The following is a 19,923-nucleotide window of genomic DNA, read 5'->3' as shown; positions in this document are numbered from 1 at the left end:
GGGATCAAAGGAAAGACGGTTCATCATACCGGTCGCACAATGACAAGAAATTTTATAGGTTCATTACCTCTTCCTATGAATAATGGCCTAATCTCAAACATGCCAATCTCTTCTAGTTGCTTCCTGTTGCACGCGAGAGCTAACCTTTTCTATACTGGGACTTCTTAGCGGCACCAAAAAGGAGTACAACTCTGCTGCTTGCTGCTCTTCATCCTCCAACAACACTTTACTCACACTTGATCGACTTGTATATGTGCCGAACAAAGAACAAGGCGGCACGGAAGCCCACCATACCCAGCATCAGGAAGAATGCATAGCAGATGCACGCCATGTACCCAAAGAAGAATGAGGTCTGCATGAAGCCAGACATATCCGATCGCGCGTAGTAGTAGTACAGACAGTAGCCATAGACGAAAAATCCAGTTGATCCTCCGCATAGGAATGACCTGTTTAGAAAAATTTACAAAAAAAATGTTCAGCACCACAATGACAATATTTTCCAACAGAAAAGGGAAAAGCAAAAATGGCTGTTGGTTGGATGGGCATCTTTCAAAAGTGCTGATAATCTGTTTGATCGGTCATTTAACCAGAGCAGAGCTCACCTCCTAGTGATGGAAAACGGATAAAAATCCAAATTTAATAGGGTACAATTATTGTAAGTACTTTATCTGGACAATCATCTCTAAAACATTTAAATATGTATCTGCATCAACAAAAAAAATATGTATGCTGATATGTTATATGCCAAGTTTGTAGCATATCAACATATGCAGTATCCATGACAATGTATTCATGACGTTTACATGTAAGAACATGACTTGTGGTTGAAAAAGCATGACTCCAGATCAGGAATTGTAACAGATTTCAGGAACTCATGAGTTGTAACAAACTTTACTAATGCCATAATGTTGCTAATAAGCTGCAATTCCAGTGCCAAAATTATGGTGATAAGAAAAATGGCTGTACCTCCACCACCACTCATGGTCTTCAGCAGCAAGCTGGAAGTATGTCAGCGCAACAGTAATGAAGGCAGTGACAATAAGTAGGATGATGAAGACTATGAAGAGAATGCTGTAGATTGTGTAAATTCGGTGGCCCCAAACACTAGCAAAGATGTAGTACAGCTCGATATATATAGCACTGAAAGGCAAAAATCCAGCCATAGCCATCTGCGGAACTGTTGTCCGGTACCAGGGAAGTGGAGGAATCTCCCTAGGGTATTTGGTGGTACGGCAAGGAGCTTGGAATTCACTCTTGCTGTTTTTACCAGCAATGCCTCCCAAAACTAGTAGAGGGAATGTGACTAAGGTCCAGATCAGCACAATGACACAGATGGTGCCAAACGGCAATGCTGCTGTTGCACTATAAGCAATGGCAACAGTGTTCAAGAAACAGAATGTCAGGAAGAGAGGTCCACAAAACAGGCATCCTGTCAGTAGCAAGTTCCTCACCTGAGAATACAAGCATAAAATCATAGTGTTAGAACTATAGAACAAATATAATGCATGCTTTCAAAAATATCAAACTAAACAGAATAATCTAGGGATATCAACACATACCCAGTTCATTCCCTCTAGCTGGCAATAGAAAGAGGTTGCAATGTAACCAGCAATTCCTGAGGTGAGTGCGTAGATGACGACCAATGCGGTGAAAAGGGCACCACGATTGTAAGGGTAGAATACTCCAACGAGGGCAAGCAGGAATATAAAGGTTGTTCTGCCATGTCCAAATAAGATCATTAGATATGTGCAATCCAAGGGATAACTAAATGATTTTTATTTTATGCACGGTATGGTAATAGTATAAAAGCCAAAAAGAATGCATCAGCACTTACAGAGCAAACAGTTGAGTTCCAGTGCCAAGAGCAGCCGAAAACAATGACTTGTTCTTGGGGAACCGGAAGACATCACCATGAATATACTTCCATCCAGACTCTTCTTGGTCATCAGCTGCTTCCTCATCATGGGCATACCTTCAAATAATATATATGATGTTCAGAAACATAGAAAAGAAATGCAATCGATGCTCTTAATATATCAATAGAGAAGACCAAAACTGAAGAAATCACAGTCAATCCATTGCTAGATTACATCATAGAATGGGAAAAATACAAATATGTCCATGATGTAATCTGTTTCATACACTTATTCTACATCATGCAGCGGCCTACATCCTCAACTGCAGAACACCATCCAAATATGAGGGATAAAGCATAGGCCTAAAGGTAAAAACTAATAACCAGTCAATAGGTTGCCTGCTTGCATTCTGACCAAACAATTGTATGTGAATGCTACATTACTAGATTTGCGCATCATTCGCGAAGCTTGCCCAGCTGACATGCAAAACAATCTAGCCATACTAAATTGAGCTAAATAGCAACCTGAGAAAACTTAGAAGGGGACTGTAAGATCTTTTTCCTAATTAGAACCTAGTGACAGTAGCTTTTGCTATCTCTATAACACCTGGCTGAAATAACTGGAAGAATCAATGGTGGAGCTGGCTGGACGCAATTAGGCTGGATCGATAAATGGAATAATGGATGTAAGAGAATATATCCGTTCACAACAAGAGAACAAATATATCCATGACAGATTGCCAAAAGACAGAGGGGCAAAATACGAATATGACCATGAAGTAATCTGTTTCATACACTTATTCTACATCATGTAGCGACCTACATCCTCAACTGCAGAACACCATCCAATATAAGGGATAAAGCATAGACCTAAAGGTAAAAACTAATAACCAGTCAATAGGTTGCTTCCTTGCATTCTGACCAAACATTTGTATGTGAATGCTATAAAGATACTAGATTTGCACATCATTCACAAAGCTTGCCCAGCTGACATTCAAAACAATCCAGCCATACCAAATTGAGCTAAGTAGCAACCCAAGAGAACTTAGAAGGGGACTGTAAAATCTTTTTTCTAATTAGAATCTAGGGACAGTAACTTTTGCCATCTCTAACATCTGGCTGAAATAAGCGCTGGAAGAATCAATGGTGGAGCTGGCTGGAAGCAATTAGGCTGGATCGATAAATGGAATAATGGATGTAAGAGAATATATCCATTCACGACAAGAGAACAAATATATCCATGACAGATTGCCAAAAGATAGAGGGACTCTTTAATTCAAAAGATTCTTAGGAAATTTCCTTCTGTTTGATTTGTAGGACTTGACCCATTGACTTGAAACCTATTGGAAAGATTCCTTTGTTTTTCCTATGGTGCAATCAAACAACCTTCGGTGCAAACTTAATCACATGACATTGCAATTGCAAAAAAAATAGTATATCCCTGCGTTATCGGAATAATACTATTCAAACAGGCCCTAAACAGTCTTTCAGATATGAGTATTTTGCAGTAAGAACTGAGGAATAAAACAAAGCCTATGACGTGAGTTTGTTTGCTTCTGTAATGTATGGCAATGCAGTAGGGGTACACCAAAACTTAACATTGTAGAAGCAATAGTGAATCGGTTATTCACATAAATGAAGTTTGGTGGAAACTTACTTAACAAAATCATTCTTCAGAACTCGCATGAGGATTGTTGCCAAGAACCCTGTGAGGAGAAGGACCGTAACACAAGAATTTATAATGGAGAACCAATGGACCTCCAAGTGATGCGGCATGTTGGAGGAGCTGGAATACTTCTCCATCCTCTTCTCGAACGGTGTAGGTGTCTCCTTCCACTTGACAGTGTAAAGGAAGTCCACATTAACCTCCTTGTCCTCTGTCAGGTCAACCAGTGCACTCTGGTCGGTATGCACATTGATCTCAATGACACGGTCGTTGTTGTAGAGGATGTCAAAGATAATGTGCCTGTAGAGGTAGTACTTCCACTCGCTCGGGTCAGGCTTGCCTCCCTTCTCGACCTTACCGATGAATCCCCACAATGGGAGATCATCGTAGTACATCTGGAAGTAGTAGTCCTTGGCTACGGCATTCCGGAACTTGGCCACGTCCTCCTTGGTAAGCTTCTTGGGGCAAACCGCCTTGGAATCATGATCCGTGCGGAAATCAAGCTTGTAGGGTGCATCGACCAACCGATCCCCATTGAGGACCTCGCCGAGGGCCTCGCTCTTCTCCTTCACTTTCTCTGAAATCAAAGCCACACATAATAAGCATTACATAGTTCGAGAGAGAACTTACTAAACCAAGCAAGTGACGGAATGGTGAGGAACTAACCCGGGGAGCAGAAGGGGAGGTCGAAGTAGCGGTACGTCTCGCTGCAAGGAAAGGAAGCAAGGCGTGAGGATTACTACGTTTGTAGAGGGGCAGAAATCTGCTTTAGCAAACAGATCCGGTTCCTAACGCTGCAGACAAAAGTGTTCGTTCGATACATCCAAAATTGGCGCCCGAACCAATAACAACCGACACTCTACTGAAGACAGACATAAATAGAAGCCTACGTGAAGGAGATCCGGAGCGCACTGAACCAGTTGCGATGCCGCCCAATCCACCACCCCCGGAGCTCTCCGCCAGATCTCCCCCGAAACTAGGCGGTGCTGACCATCGTGACGCAGCGTAAACCCTCCAACCCAGACCATTGTATCAGACCGGAGCAATAGACGGCACGGCGCACTCTCCCGCGGAACCCGACGGATCCGACGACCCCCCACGCACGGACAGGGAATGAACCGAAAGGGATCTGGGTGAGGGAGGGAGGGATGGGAGGGATGGGAGGGAGATCTGGCTGACCTGGGGTTGTGGAAGGGGCCGACCTTGTTGGCGTAGAGCGGGACGGGGTCGCCGAGCTTGTAGCGGTGGTCGGAGCCGTCGGAGAGGACGCCGGCGACGGCGAGGGCGAGCAGGAGGAGGAGCGCCGAGGCCGCGCGCGCGGCCGGCGATGCCATGGCTCGTCCTTCCTCCTCTCCTCGGGCGGGGCGGCGTTGACGAGAGGGTGGGGGGCACGAGGGGGGCGAGGAAGGGGCGGAGAGATCTGAGTGGCGCCCTGCTTGCTTTCCTTCCTTCTTAATAGAAATAGAAGAGGGCGCCGGAGGAGGAAGGAAGGATGGAAGGAGATCTGGCTCTGGCCTCTGGCCGCGGGGTGGGTTTGGCTCAGGTCCTTCTCGGATGGCGTTCTCTTTTTTTTTTATCCTCACTCTCTCTCTCTCGTGATGGTTGGGTTGGGTTGGGTTGGGTGGTGGCGGAAGGTGGCGATGTGCCACTCGATTGGCTCGCCTTTGTGCGCATTGGTGGTCAGCTAGCGAACCCACAATTTGGTCGACGCGTCGGTCGCTCTGGCTCCCCCGGGTGGAGGAGTCTGGTGCAAGTCTCTTTACCACCTTTTTGGCCTGACCGCATTATCAAATCTCGTTACGCCCATAGTATACTATACTACTGCTAGTAGTTAGTTAATTATCAATGAACTCGCGTTTTGCGTCCTAAGGCACAACCACCGACAGCCTCCTAAAAACAGAAAAAGGGATTTCATAATTGGACACACCATGGAAAGGCTCCTAGTAGAAAACAGACAACATTTCCAGATCCACACACAATAAAAAGGGCGGTGCTATAAGGACGACGGGTTTTCACCCGAAATCTAGACGATGGAGATTCAAAACCCCGTCCGTTAGATTGCAATCTTTCAGAAAGCAGCACCGTACCGTTTAAGATGAACACGATAAAAAACACATGATGAAAAAGTTTCAATCACAACGAGACTGGAATTAGTGAGCACACTTAGCGCTACTTCTTTGTTCAGAATGGCTCTAAATTACCCCCTTCAGTTTGACCTGAACTCAGTCAAAATCGAACCATCAAGACTGACAGGTCTTACCAAGGACACAAGAATCTAACCACGTGCTATGTGGTAAGTTGTATCAAAAAGAATCCAAAAGTAGGGAAACGGGCACAAGAATCTATATGCATCTCTTTTTTTTGCAGGGAAATCTATATGCATCTTACCACGCTAATTAATGAAATCACAATATCCCAAACGGAACTTTAGTCAACCCCCGAATAAACGATAGTATTCCGCGTCAGGGTCCACATAACTGCTCAACAGAAGGGGGAAATAAGTAACAAAATAAAGTACAGGATATTCATGGACGACATTGCCTGTTAAAAATAATTGTAATATTTACATTGGAAAATTTCAGCAAAATCTCAATATTGCACCACAAATCCAGAATCTGTCTGGGTGGTTACATATGAACTTGAGAGCGATTACATACTACAGATATGACTTTACAACAATTGGCTACAAATGAATGGATTTGATGTCAGAGCAACACCCATTTAAGTTACAACAGCGCTTTTGCAATTTGCAAACAGCTATCATGCCTAAACTATTTTCTCCGAGCGGTGCTTTGGCAACTGGTCTCGAGAGCTAATGTTAGCATGTCAGTGCAAAACTGGTCGTCTGGTTTCAACCATAGAGCCTGAAAGAAACGCAGATGTAAGAAAAATCCTAGTCCAACTCCAACCTCTTGTTGACAAAAGCATAATAAAACTGAAGAAATATATGCTGGTTCCAATTTGAAGCATGTCTGTTGTTCTATTGGTTCCTTGTTACGGAACCATGGATTATACACGACGTGGAAACAAAATGAGATTTCAGTGAATATATATTTTACAGAGAAAGTCATTTTGTTGCCCGAACTTATTGGATGATAGAGCTCAATGAAAACATTTACAGTCAACAAGGCTGAACATAAAAACTCACCTTGTGGTAGTAAGTTATGGCAGCTTCAAAATCATCCTGTAATATTGAAACAAATATTTTTAGAAGTAATATGCACACAGAAATAAATGACTATCAATACTTAAGCTCAAACAGTCAAAAGTGTCAAAGTTGGACAAATAAATGAAGGACGTCGTTCTCATTCTTGAAACCAGGAGTTTTTCTTAAAGAATACTGTTTCCTTTCAAATTACAAGTGCACATATTTGTGTGTAACTCTAAACTCCTTCCTGCCTGATTGTTTCAGTTTGTTAGTGAGCTTAAATTACAACCAGAATGAGCCTGCGCCAAAATAGTGACTGAAAACAGTACCCACCCGGGTCTTTTGAAACCAAGTGCCCCACTATTCTCAAGTTCTTACAAATGGCATCCCGTCATGATGGACTGGTCCACGGTTACATCTAATCATTGGCACTCAGTAGAGAAGAGTGGGGGTACACTGAGGTACATGTATCTCTATCCCTGGTATTTTTTAACTTAGAAAGAATAGGTTGTTATTTCTAAGTCACCCAAGAAATAACTATTTATAATTCTCAGTCGACCAAGTTCTGTACAGCTTCAAAATGCGCAACTACTCAATCTCTATTGGATAAAAAATCAACTCTCAGGATCATCGACTCGGAAATACGAATTTATAGGCCAACTTAAAAGATACTACCAATTACAGCACAAGCCCAACCCAGACACAAACATTAACTGCTGCCCCCTCATTCCCCTCTCTACAACACCCTATACTCGCTGAATCCCTGTAAAGTTCTTTTTGGGAAATGCAGTGTTCCTGTAGCTATATCGCACATTGGTGCAAAATAGGCAGTTGTGACAGAACCATATGGCTGCATATGAGCCTAAGTTTTCAAGTTTCAAAATTATGGATATAAAACAATTATTCATGAGCAAAGCGATATGATCAATAACATACTGCATCTTCCAGGTTCTATCAATAACAAATTAGGAGGATATCATTGCAGTAGAAATAACATTTTACAAAACAATAAATTAAAGAGGATCAGGGAAATACCATAAGTTGGTAAGTATAAGCAAGACCAGAAAATGCGCTCAGAGTTTTTGTTGGAAAAGTGAGCGCCTTTTCATAATATGATATTGCTTTTTTATATTGCCTGTTGAAACAAGTGTTAGTTGGGAAATAACATGATCTCTTTTTTTAATACATTTTGATCAGAGCTAATAAAAAGGACTAGTCATCCTAGTTGTACTAATCCATGCACAACAAGAAACAAAACACCAATGATTTAGTTTATCCAAAAGAAAAGCTTCTATATGTGAGAATATGAAAATATGTTAGGTTATATGTATGGGTTGTATATTAAGTAAATTATGATAAGGTTGATAACTTAACTCCGCCTATGTTGTTTCAACATAGACGGTCCCAAGCCCGGGTAAAGGAGGAGGGTTGCGATAGGCTTGGCGAGCCAACATAAAAGACTCAGCCACTCTTATGGAGATGAAACCCAAAAGATTTTCGTTGGGGCGTAACCCTCTCAACGACGCGCCACATCAGAACCCGGGTGTGGTGTCAAATGGGCAAGGGCCGGGCCGTCACCCCCCTGGTGGCGTGCCCTATCTTGATCCGGATACGGTGGCAAGTGAGCGAGGATAGGGTCGTCGCATCCTCGGTGGCGCGCTACATCGGCGCCCGGATGTAGTGGAAAATGATGAACAAGGGTCTTCGGATTTGACTCGACAAGTGCGAAGGGTAAGGAAGCTAGCCGAGCCTAGGAGGATTCGCTTAGGTAGCTGGAACGTAGGGTCTCTGACAGGGAAGCTTCGGGAGCTAGTTGATGCAGCGGTGAGGAGAGGCATCGATATCCTTTGCGTCCAAGAAACCAAGTGGAGGGGACAGAAGGCAAAGGAGGTGGAGGATACCAGCTTCAAGTTGTGGTACATGGGGACGGCTGCAAACAGAAATGGCGTAGGCATCTTGATCAACAAGAGCCTCAAGTATGGAGTGGTAGATGTCAAGAGACGTGGGGACCGGATTATCCTGGTCAAGCTGGTAGTTGGGGACTTAGTTCTCAATGTTATCAGCGCGTATGCCCCGCAAGTAGGCCACAATGAGAACACCAAGAGGGAGTTCTGGGAAGGCCTGGAAGACATGGTTAGGAGTGTACCGATTGGCAAGAAGCTCTTCATAGGAGGAGACCTCAATGGCCACGTGGGTACATCTAACACAGGTTTTGAAGGGTTGCATGGGGGCTTTGGCTATGGCATCAGGAATCAAGAAGGAGAAGATGTCTTACGCTTTGCTCTAGCCTACGACATGATTGTAGCTAACACCCTCTTTAGAAACAGAGAATCACATCTGGTGACTTTTAGTAGTGGCCAACACTCTGGCCATATTGATTACATTTTCTCGAGAAGAGAAGATAGGCGTGCGTGCCTAGACTGTAAGGTGATACTTGGAGAGAGTGTTGTACCTCAGCATAAGCTGGTGGTTGCTGACTTCCACTTTCGGATTCATGTCCAGCGGGATAAGCGAGCCAAAGTCGCTAGAACGAAGTGGTGGAAGCTCAAGGGGGAGGTAGCTCAGGCTTTCAAGGAGAGGGTCATTAAGGAGGGCCCTTGGGAGGAAGGAGGGGATGCGGACAATGTGTGGATGAAGATGGCGACTTGCATTTGTAAGGTGGCCTCGAAGGAGTTTGGAGTGTCCAGGGGAAGAAGCGAAGATAAGGATACCTGGTGGTGGAATGATGATGTCCAGAAGGCGATTAAAGATAAGAAAGATTGTTTCAGATGCCTATACCTGGATAGGAGTGCAGACAACATAGAGAAGTACAAGATGGCGAAGAAGGCCGCAAAGCGAGCTATCAGTGAAGCAAGGGGTCGAGCGTATGAGGACCTCTACCAACGGTTAGGCACGAAGGAAGGCGAAATGGACATCTATAAGATGGCCAAGATCCGAGAAAGGAAGACGAGGGATATTGGCCAAGTCAAATGCATCAAGGACGGAGCAGACCAACTCTTGGTGAAGGACGAGGAGATTAAGCATAGATGGCGGGAGTACTTCGACGCGTTGTTCAATGGGGAGAATGAGAGTTCTACCATTGAACTGGACAACTCCTTTGATGTGGCGAATCCAGGAGTCTGAGGTCAAGGAGTCTTTAAAAAGGATGAAAGGAGGCAAAACAATGGGTCCTGATTGTATCCCCATTGAGGTGTGGAAAGGCCTCAGGGACATAGCAATAGTATGGCTAACCAAGCTTTTCAACCTCATTTTTCATGCAAACAAGATGCTAGAAGAATGGAGACGGAGTATATTAGTACCAATCTTCAAGAACAAGGGGGATGTTCAGAGTTGTACTAATTACCGTGGAATTAAGCTGATGAGCCATACAATGAAGCTATGGGAGAGAGTCATTGAGCACCGCTTAAGAAGAATGACAAGCATGACCAAAAATCAGTTTGGTTTCATGCCTGGGAGGTCGACCATGGAAGCCATTTTCTTGGTAAGACAACTTATGGAGAGATATAGGGAGCAAAAGAAGGACTTGCATATGGTGTTCATTGACTTGGAGAAGGCCTATGATAAGATACCGCAAAATGTCATGTGGTGGGCCTTGGAGAAACACAAAGTCCCAGCAAAGTACATTACCCTCATCAAGGACATGTACGATAATGTTGTGACAAGTGTTCGAACAAGTGATGTCGACACTGATGACTTCCCGATTAAGGTAGGACTGCATCAGGGGTCAGCTTTGAGCCCTTATCTTTTTGCCTTGGTGATGGATGAGGTCACAAGGGATATACAAGGAGATACCCATGGTCTATGCTCTTTGCGGATGATGTGGTGCTAGTTGACGATAGTCGGACGGGGGTAAATAGGAAGTTTGAGTTATGGAGACAAACCTTGGAATCGAAAGGGTTTAGGCTTAGTAGAACTAAAACCGAATACATGATTTGCGGCTTCAGTACTACTAAATGTGAGGAGGAGGTTAGCCTTGATGGGCAGGTGGTGCCTCAAAAGGACACCTTTCGATATTTGGGGTCAATGCTGCAGGAGGATGGGGGTATTGATGAAGATGTGAACCATCGAATCAAAGTCGGATGGATGAAGTGGCGCCAAGCTTCTGGCATTCTCTGTGATAAGAGAGTGCCACAAAAGCTAAAAGGCAAGTTCTATAGGACGGCGGTTCGACCCACAGTGTTGTATGGCGCTGAGTGTTGGCCGACTAAAAGGCAACATGTTCAACAGTTAGGTGTGGCGGAGATGCGTATGTTGAGATGGATGTGTGGCCACACGAGGAAGGATCGAGTCCGGAATGATGATATACGAGATAGAGTTGGGATAGCACCAATTGAAGAGAAGCTTGTCCAACATCGTCTGAGATGGTTTGGGCATATTCAGCGCAGGCCTCCAGAAGCTCCAGTGCATAGCGGACGGCTAAAACGTGCGGAGAATGTCCAGAGAGGTCGGGGTAGACCGAATTTGACATGGGAGGAGTCCATTAAGAGAGACCTGAAGGATTGGAGTATCACCAAAGAACTAGCTATGGACAGGGGTGCGTGGAAGCTTGCTAACCATGTGCCAGAGCCATGAGTTGGTTGCGAGATCTTATGGGTTTCACCTTTAGCCTACCCCAACTTGTTTGGGACTAAAGGCTTTGTTGTTGTTGTTGTTGTTGTTGTTCATAACTTCATTTTGGCTCTACAACAATACCACAGAATTAAAAGCACTCATGCATAGTCAAGTAATAGTTCCAAAAATATTTTTCTAATTTATTTTGTAGACGACAAGGCCCTCTTTAGATTGTACGAATTTTGTAGGAACTTTATGGGATTCCAATCCCTTAGAATTTTTCCTACTGATTGCCTTTGGATCAAAGGAATGATGACACCCAAATTCTTATGGAATGGATTCCTATGCCTCAATTCCATAGGAATTTGAACATCCACTCCAACCTCTTTTTAAGACTCAACCGCTTAGGATCGAGACGTTTTTCCTGAGTTCATTGAAACGACTATTCCTGTAGTTTTTTTATGTTTTATAATCCTCTGTTCTACACTGCCAACCCTGTCAGGTTCCTATATTTTTCCTATTCATGTGTTTCTCAATCCTGCGTTCCAAAGAGACCCTAAGAAGTTCACAGAGCAACTGCTGATGTGTCAACTAAATACAACACTTCATTTTATATGTCCTTGCATTTTTCTGTTCACTAGCATATAATGGCAATGATCAATGAAGCATGTAAATGAGATTGGTCTTGGCAAGTCTCTAGTTCAGCTAGCATAAACAGGTTAAAAGCCAGTGGATTTATAGACTAAAACATAACAATGGGATGCAGCGTCTTCACTTACTTCAGTTTTCGCAGTGCGTGTCCAAGATTCACCATTGTTGGTTCCCACATTTCATTCGAGGACGATGAAGTATGAGTCAGGGTTAACTCAAACCACTGAACTGCATTTTGATATCTAAACATGGAACAGATAACATTATCAAGTCTAAAGAGCAAAAAACACATAAAAATATCTGAAATTACTTTGTTACTTTCTATCCAACAAGATGAAATATCATAAGCCTGTTGAATGGAGAAGTGCATGAGAAAAAGGAAAACAATATTCGTCACAGACCATGTGTATGATCTTAAATCTAAATGTGTGCATGCGCGAGCTGTGGGGTTGCCCCACTTCAAACATGCTCTGCACATAAGACTCCATGTCAAATCAAGAATTTTGTTCAAAATGCACGTAAAAGTGTTCAAAATTTCAATGGCCTACTTAAAAAAGCAATATCTACATCATGGGCAACATCATTGAGACTTTAACAACTTCTAGTTTGGTGTATTTCACGATGTCCCGGAGCTCCGTGATGAATGCAATTTTTTCGACTGCCTTAACATGACATTTTTGTATAAGCTTTTAGCCAGACGTTAGGGAAGTTGTTCTTGGGGCGAACTGTATAGAGTTAAAGTGAAGTATTTGGTGGGTACATCATACTAGAATAAGAAAGGCCTTCAGAACAGAGAAGTGCTCTTACTCTTTCATATTATAAGCTACAACACCCAGCTCGTTATATATAAGTGGATCCGATGGACAAATGGACTTCGCTTGCATGAAGAACTGCAGCACAGAAACCAAACTGAATCAATAAGAAATGGCAACCAAAAAAACTTTGCTTATTGCAAATGAGCTTATAAGGTAACTGCAAGCTAGTGGTGGCAGTAAATGGTGCCATCGAAGTAACAGCATCCTTTGTCGACTACAAGAATTTCAGATCTTAGAAGTCAACTTAGGAGTTATAAACTGGCAGAGCTGCTGAAATGAAAGAAGCTCGAGCACGAGAAAAAATCAAATACATAGAGATTCCTCAATTTCCCGGTTCAATATCCACCTGATTCAAATTCAACTTGCTAAAAATTTTGGGCATGAACTCACTGCATTTATGAGGACATTATACTCCCTCCGTCCGGAATTAGTTGTCGGAGAAATGGATGTGTCTAGACGTATTTTACTTCTAGATACATCCATTTTTGCGACAAGTAATTTGGGGCGGAGGGAGTATTTAGTAGCCAGCAGGACAGATACTTTGCAAGATCGGGTAAGTATCATAAGGAACCCACCTTGAGTGTAAACTTTGTGGAAACCATGTGTGAATGTTATGAAAAAATGTAGATAACAGGACCGCAAAGGAGCATCCATATAGCCATATAAAATTTCCAAGTCAAGCTCATCATATGCACTCCCTTCGTTCACTGTTATACGATGTTTTAACTTTTTTCTAAAACGGATGTATGTAGACACGTTTAGTGTGTTTGTTCACTCATTTCAATCCGTATGTAGTCATATTGAAATATCCAAAACATCTTATAATAGTGAACGGAAGGAAGTACTCCCTCCATCCCGAATTACTTGTCGCAGAAATGGATGTATCTAGATGTATTTTTAGTTCTAGATACATCCATTTCTACGACAAGTAATTCGGGACAGAGGCAGTAGAAGATATGAAAAGGGTCTAGTGCAAGAAAAAGGATGAATCAGTACTCATCCAAATAAAAAAATCTTCTTTCTAGCTTTCGAATGTGATTGATCTTGATCTTGAAATTTGCCTGGAAATAGAATACGGCCTCTCCTATATCTATAGACAATGATAAATGTTTTAAAATTCCATACATTTCAATGTAGGTTGCCCTCCATTTGGGTTCCCAACTGATGTTTTCCCATGTTTAAATGTTATAAGTTTAAGTAAATAGTTCCGCTAGAAAATAATGCAAATACTAGTTACTCTAGAAATAGCAGCTAGGGGAGAAAGCCGGTTCATAAACCAACTAATCTATGTACTATATTTATGTGCCTATATGCATGCTGAAGAAGCTACAGCTTCAGAAAATAACACTCATGTTCAGCTCACCCTCTCTGCCTCCATCTCAGGTCTGGTTCTAACACTACAAATATAGTTCTCATCGTGACAAGGACATCTCAAGTGCAGCAAGCCAACTGGTGCACAGAGTACACCCGTTGACTCTCAATCCATCGGATTCAGAAAAGATGAACAGGATCCGTTGGCTGCTGCCATTTTTGCAACAAGAACTTTCTTATCAAAATCAACCAGCTGTCTATCTTGTTGGGATTTGGTTGTCATCATACTTGCAAAAGAAACCTTGTATTTAATCTAACAGGATCCACGGTCCAACTTATCTAAGTTTCATCTAGAACTTAGACGAAATTGAGATGAAGTGGACGGCAGGTTGAGTTTCATGCAATACAACAGGTGAAGAATCACAGGTGGGCCCAGTGCACAAGTTTGGTCGGTGCACTACATATGATCTCACCATGAGCTACAACAAGTATCACTTCCTTGAACAATATGATCGCTCACTTAATGTCAGCATGCCAAGAATCCACATTGATGTATTTGACCAACAGCTATCAGCATTTGGATCTCCATTTGCTTAAATGTATTTTGGATCTCCATTTGCCTAAATGTATTTTTCCATTATCGGCATTAAACCATACAGTTTCCGTGAAACTATGGAAGTATCAAATGTAAATGAGAAGAAACGCTAGCTCAAGGTGTGTTCCTCAGTTACAATAGAGTTTTGCAAGCAAATTTAAACTACTAAGCAACCTCAAGTATACCTGCTCCGCAAGTTTGAAATTATGCATCCGCACGTATTGCATACCCATGTATAAAGTAGGGAGATGACATCTGAAATGTAAATTAAAATGAAAGTAGTAAGATGAAAGCTACAAAAACAAGTACAGTGTAGATTACTAAGCAAAATAAGAGATACATAGAGGACCTGCATACTAGTGCCTATAAGTTAGACTCTAAAGCAGACAAATTAGCTTTCGCTCTATTTACCTCTCCTAGCTTCTCTAGCCACATTCCTTAGCACCACCTATATAGGTCCTAAGGAGTCAGATAACAATTCATAAATTATATTTAGCATTAGGTGCCAAGCGTAGTGATGGCGCTAAGGTTTTTATCTTAGCATCTATCACATCCTTTAGCATTAGTGATAGCCAATTTCTCTCACTTCTAGCGTTTTCTAGTGTCTAGGGAAGTAGGGATGCAGATGCTCTTATACCCCAAAATAAAAGGTAGGAACTAATGAACAATTCTCATAATCAATATCTAGATAGCATTGTGATTAATAAATATAGAAGAGCTTGTCACATGTGCCGCAATTTTTTTCATGATTTCAGAATAAAAAAGACAAAAACATCCATGACATAATTGAAGAGATGAGAGAAGTTCAACACGGTCTGGAGTTGAATACTCAAAATACAAGATGAACTGTGTGAATAATCACTACTTGTATTGTACTCCTATGAGATAAATGGTGGCACGTTGCCTAGCCGAGGCCAAGGTTGACACGAAGTATACAGATGTCAACTAAAGTAGAATAATATTCTTCCATGGAGTACAGCAGAATAAGAGGGGGGAAATACTTGATCTTTAGATCAGCAGTTACTTTGGAATGTCAAATAAAATAAAGGGGTTACTGACCCAGGAAATAGTCTAGCTGCTGTCCTAAATGCAGCCATTGCCTGGTCACCCTCCTCTTGAGCAGCATAAGCAATACCAGTACCAAACCAAGCAGGAGGGAATGTGCCATCTAACCCTGTAGCTTTGCTGATAGGAAACACATATATTAGTGTAGAGTACATTTGGTAACTTTGAGGGCACAATTGAATATCCCAAAACATATCCTGAATTATCTGAAGAAATGGGAGCATTATGTCTATTCTTCTAATCAAGAAACACAAGAGAAAGAACAAAGAAAGTGCCAGAGTTCTTCCAGACATAAAAAATAGCAATTAGTATCATGTTTCCACACTAAGAGTGCGGAGTGAAAAAAATGAAGAATAACAAAGCTTCAAATGAAGACAGTGATGACAACTTTACAGGACAATATGCTTACCCAAAGTATCTCCTTGCTTGATCATACTTCTTAATGCAGTAGTAATAGCACCCCACAGCAAACCAGGAAATAGCTCTGCAGATGGTTCAGAAAACAAATTAGAAATATATGCTTTACACATGGTTGACTACAAGCTGCCAGTATAATATATCTTGTTGTTTGAGATACTGTAGATTGTAGGAAGATGCATATATTGTATAAGAATGTCATTATATGGCTCAAACTGTTTGATACACAAATGAACTGCTGAGTTTGTCTTATGGGATCATGTAGAAAAAATTACAAATTATCATATATAATTGCTCGGTCAATTATTAAGGTAGATACTCACTTTTGAGGATAGTCCTTCACTAAATTGCATGACAAGAGATAAAGATCATTGGAATGCCCAAGCTCCATAGCAGCAGCCAAATGCACTAATGTGCATTTTAAATGAAATGGATCCCTTTCAAGTAAACTGAGAGAAACATTATCATAAGAATGTTAAATCAACGTTAGTCGAGGAAACAAAATGAAACAGGAATGTTACCAACTTACACAGATGTGAGCTCAAAACATTTTTGGTATTCTCCACTCTGATGATAGTATTCAGCTTTGCAAGCCAAAACATCGATGTTATTTTTCATCATTTGACCAGAACTTGAAGAAATACTGCAAGATTCGCGTTCGAGTTCCTTGAATTTTGCTTCCACTACATATTCTTTTTCATGCTAAAAGGCAGTAAAAGAAACCAAGACCAACAAAAATGTCAATAAAGAGGTAGAAGATTAGTTGTATATTCAGGTGCAATGTATAGCATGGTATAATTATTCAGCTGAGTACCTTCCTAATCAAACATGAGTAGAATGCTGACAGCCACCCGTCTTCTTTCCCGAATTTCAGAGAGGCCAATAACTCAGATTCTGAAATATAGTGCAGCATCATACTTTGGGTTCAATAAGGTGAGAACTAAAGAGGAAATTGCAGGTAAAAAAATTTCTTCTATAAACTAGCCAAATGATAACAGTAGACATAAGATGATCAACAGACATATCCCAAAGGATGCACTTGACACTTAACAGACAGAAGAATGGACCGATTTTGTCAAGCTTATCTAGTTAATACATATCCGGCATTTTCCAGCCCATACATACTTACAATGATGAGAGCACTGAGTGCACAACTTTAACAAAAGAAAAAATAATGCAAGCAAATACCAAATGAATGCAGTCCATATTTGAAAAGCAATGCAAGACATAAAACTGGCATTCACAACATAAGCAAATATTACAACAAATGCACTACTTATTTGCAAAGAATGCAAGACATAACTATAGCATGCAATGCATGATATATGCAAACCTCAAGATAGACCCCAAAACAAGAATGAAAAGGATGATTTGAACTTTCAAAGCTTACCTTCCTCGCACGTTAACATGTAGTTATCAACAAGGCATTCGAGAGCCTGACAAGTATATTACAAAACAGTTAGGATCATACCAAATGAAAATAACATAAAACACCAAATTTCAATGGATGATTAATGGTGTTTTCCGCTGCTGGGAAGATCAATAACAGATTAGGATGTAACAGAATTATTTTGTTATCATTCACGACAACAAGTAGCAGAATTATACAACTATGACCCACATCCATGATATTCTGAAATCAGCTTCAGGGCATAAAAGGTTGGGTATTGTCCTACGGCATTTTATTTGCAATGCTAGAAAGTGCATCGTCCCTAGGGCCATAGCTGACTCAGCGCATCAAGCCCATAAGAAGGTTCAGATACCCAACTAGACATGTTAAGGCAAGTGCAAAACCAATAGAATGGTTAAAAAAATCAGGTTCATGGCATGTACTCGTAGATATAGAATTTGGCATTCAAATACAATTAAGGTACAGGTATTTTTCTTATGTGGTATTAATTATAAGGGACAATTCATTTAATCAACAAAGCTAACAAGCATCAGAATATCTTATCTTTATGGAGTCAGATGATTCTTCTCACCTCATAACATAACGGGTCAACTTTAACTGCTGCCTTGTACCTGACATAACAGCAGACAGAGTCACCACATCTGCTTAACCAAACTATCACTCAACTTAAAAGGTGCACGAAAAAGAAAAACTTGAAAGAAATGAATCGCCAATAACGCTGAACACACTGAAGCTGGTAATACTGTTTTGGAATATACACATGCAGTTTAATGTAAGGGGGGAAAATGGAAGTTGCTGAATTCACCATTGCCGAGCAAGATCACGATTATCCAGTGCTTCATACGCCTTGCCGCGTAAGAAACATATAGCTGATTTGATCTGGAAAAGCACGAGTCAAAATAATAAGAAACCGTGAAAGCAATTATTCAGAGAGAAATAGAAGAGAAGTCACACATTGATCTCGTGATCTTCTGCGTCCTTATCAAAATAGATGTCACTGCCATCATCCTGATCAAGAACATTGCCATGTTCGTCAACTTTGGCATCACCAAGCATCATCAGACACTGGTGCCATTCTTTCAATTCCTCCTGACCAATAAAGAAAATGTGAGCCATACAGCAGATGAGAACATAAAATGCAAATCATGTCGCTAAGTTAATAAACTAAAACGATAGGGAAAAAAGAAACATCGAAAGAATCTATCTTTCTATAACACTCATAAAGCATTGTTTATAAATCATGAATTAGACAATGTTTTACAAGATCGTGAAGCTTAAGTGCATTCATGGTGCCAGGATTTGGAGAAATAAATCAGACTAAATGACTAATTACAAGGAGGTATTTCGATCCTTTCCCCATAGGGAATCCAATTTCCATCCTAAGCTGCAGGGAGAAAGATCAACTCAATCAAGAGTTAAAAACACATTAGGGATTCTATACAAGCCAGAAACAAAACCACTAGATGTAGCCACTAGGGGAGCACCTGTGTAACAAAATGCCAAATCAGACTCAAAACACCTCCTGCAGAAAGCAGAGCAAGCGAATTTTACAGAATGCTTGAAAAGGCCCGCGAGATATTAGACCGAAAAACTACCTAGTGGCGCCTGACAGAATTTCAGGTCAAACAAACTACGGGCAAGAAAGCCCGAACGCGCGGACACGCCCATCCTTAAAAGAAAAAGGAAACAGGGGAAGGGGAAACTGGATTTAATCGGGACGCACGCGACGCGTTCGACGAAATGCGGGAGCGGAAAAAGAAAGGGGGAGGGGGAGTGGCGAGTGGAGCTCACGAGGCACTTGGCGGCGAGGAACCGGAAGCGCAGGTCGCGGAGGAGGCGGGAGTTGTTGAGCACGTGGAGCGCGCGGCGGAAGTGGCGGCCGAGGAAGAGCGCCTGCGCGAGCATGTAGACGTCGGCGGGGTCGCCCGTGGCCGCGGCCACCTTGTCCGCGAGGAAGATGGCGGACGTGTAGAGGTGTTTCCCGACGCTGTCCCGCACCACCCCGCGCAGCCTCTCCACCGCCTCCTCTCTCATGTCCGCGTCGGCGCCGGCGTCGCCCTCGCCCTCTCGCCTCCTCCGCTTGAGATTCGGCGCTGCGCCTGTGGCCGGGGCTCGGGATGGGGGCGCGGCTGCGGGGGAGGAGGGAGGGAAACCGAATTTTGTATCCAACATTCGAACTAGGGTTCGCAAGTGTGGTTCCTTAAAAGAGAATGAAGGATTGATCTTGGAAAAGAAAGAAAACGAAGAATTGCTATTTATTTTTACTTTTTGATTGATGGAGGCGGAAGAAAGAAAAGAACGATAGAGATCGACGGGAACGGTCGGAAGCTCGGGACTAGCCGCGGGTTTGCGTGACGACGTCAGATCCGGATGGATTTCGCTCCTCGTCGATTTAAACTTGAAGTAAATTTGAGCAATTTTGATGAAGGGGCAATTTG

At 42.1% G+C, this 19,923-nt stretch overlaps 2 protein-coding genes across 3 annotated transcripts; both read right to left on the bottom strand.

Moving 5' to 3' along the window:
• Positions 1 to 26: 26 nt before the first annotated feature.
• On the bottom strand, positions 27 to 5,055 carry LOC119285056 (transmembrane 9 superfamily member 3-like). Its single transcript, XM_037564259.1, has 7 exons — positions 4,701 to 5,055; positions 4,188 to 4,228; positions 3,513 to 4,098; positions 1,835 to 1,972; positions 1,560 to 1,716; positions 967 to 1,451; positions 27 to 446 (listed from the first exon to the last, which is right to left on the bottom strand). The coding sequence occupies exons 1-7, from the start codon at positions 4,853 to 4,855 to the stop codon at positions 227 to 229; spliced, it is 1,782 nt and encodes a 593-aa protein (XP_037420156.1). The 5' UTR covers positions 4,856 to 5,055; the 3' UTR covers positions 27 to 226.
• Positions 5,056 to 6,045: 990 nt separating this feature from the next.
• Positions 6,046 to 19,713, bottom strand: LOC119285055 (anaphase-promoting complex subunit 6-like). Of its 2 annotated transcripts, XM_037564257.1 has the most exons (16): positions 19,277 to 19,710; positions 18,440 to 18,574; positions 18,291 to 18,364; positions 18,057 to 18,096; positions 17,465 to 17,510; positions 16,889 to 16,968; positions 16,604 to 16,776; positions 16,398 to 16,523; positions 16,067 to 16,141; positions 15,652 to 15,777; positions 14,778 to 14,847; positions 12,679 to 12,761; positions 12,000 to 12,113; positions 7,705 to 7,804; positions 6,670 to 6,705; positions 6,046 to 6,385 (listed from the first exon to the last, which is right to left on the bottom strand). In XM_037564257.1, the coding sequence occupies exons 1-16, from the start codon at positions 19,655 to 19,657 to the stop codon at positions 6,293 to 6,295; spliced, it is 1,752 nt and encodes a 583-aa protein (XP_037420154.1). In that variant the 5' UTR covers positions 19,658 to 19,710; the 3' UTR covers positions 6,046 to 6,292. The 2 variants fall into 2 exon arrangements, with proteins under 2 accessions (XP_037420154.1, XP_037420155.1); XM_037564258.1 differs by lacking the exon at positions 7,705 to 7,804 and having other exon boundaries at positions 19,277 to 19,713.
• Positions 19,714 to 19,923: the final 210 nt, after the last annotated feature.

Source organism: Triticum dicoccoides, chromosome 4A, assembly GCF_002162155.2.
Source record: "Triticum dicoccoides isolate Atlit2015 ecotype Zavitan chromosome 4A, WEW_v2.0, whole genome shotgun sequence".
In the NCBI taxonomy this organism is placed as follows: domain Eukaryota; kingdom Viridiplantae; phylum Streptophyta; class Magnoliopsida; order Poales; family Poaceae; genus Triticum; species Triticum dicoccoides.
Note: the sequence above shows the minus strand (reverse complement) of the source record. Positions and strands in the feature narration are given on the sequence as shown.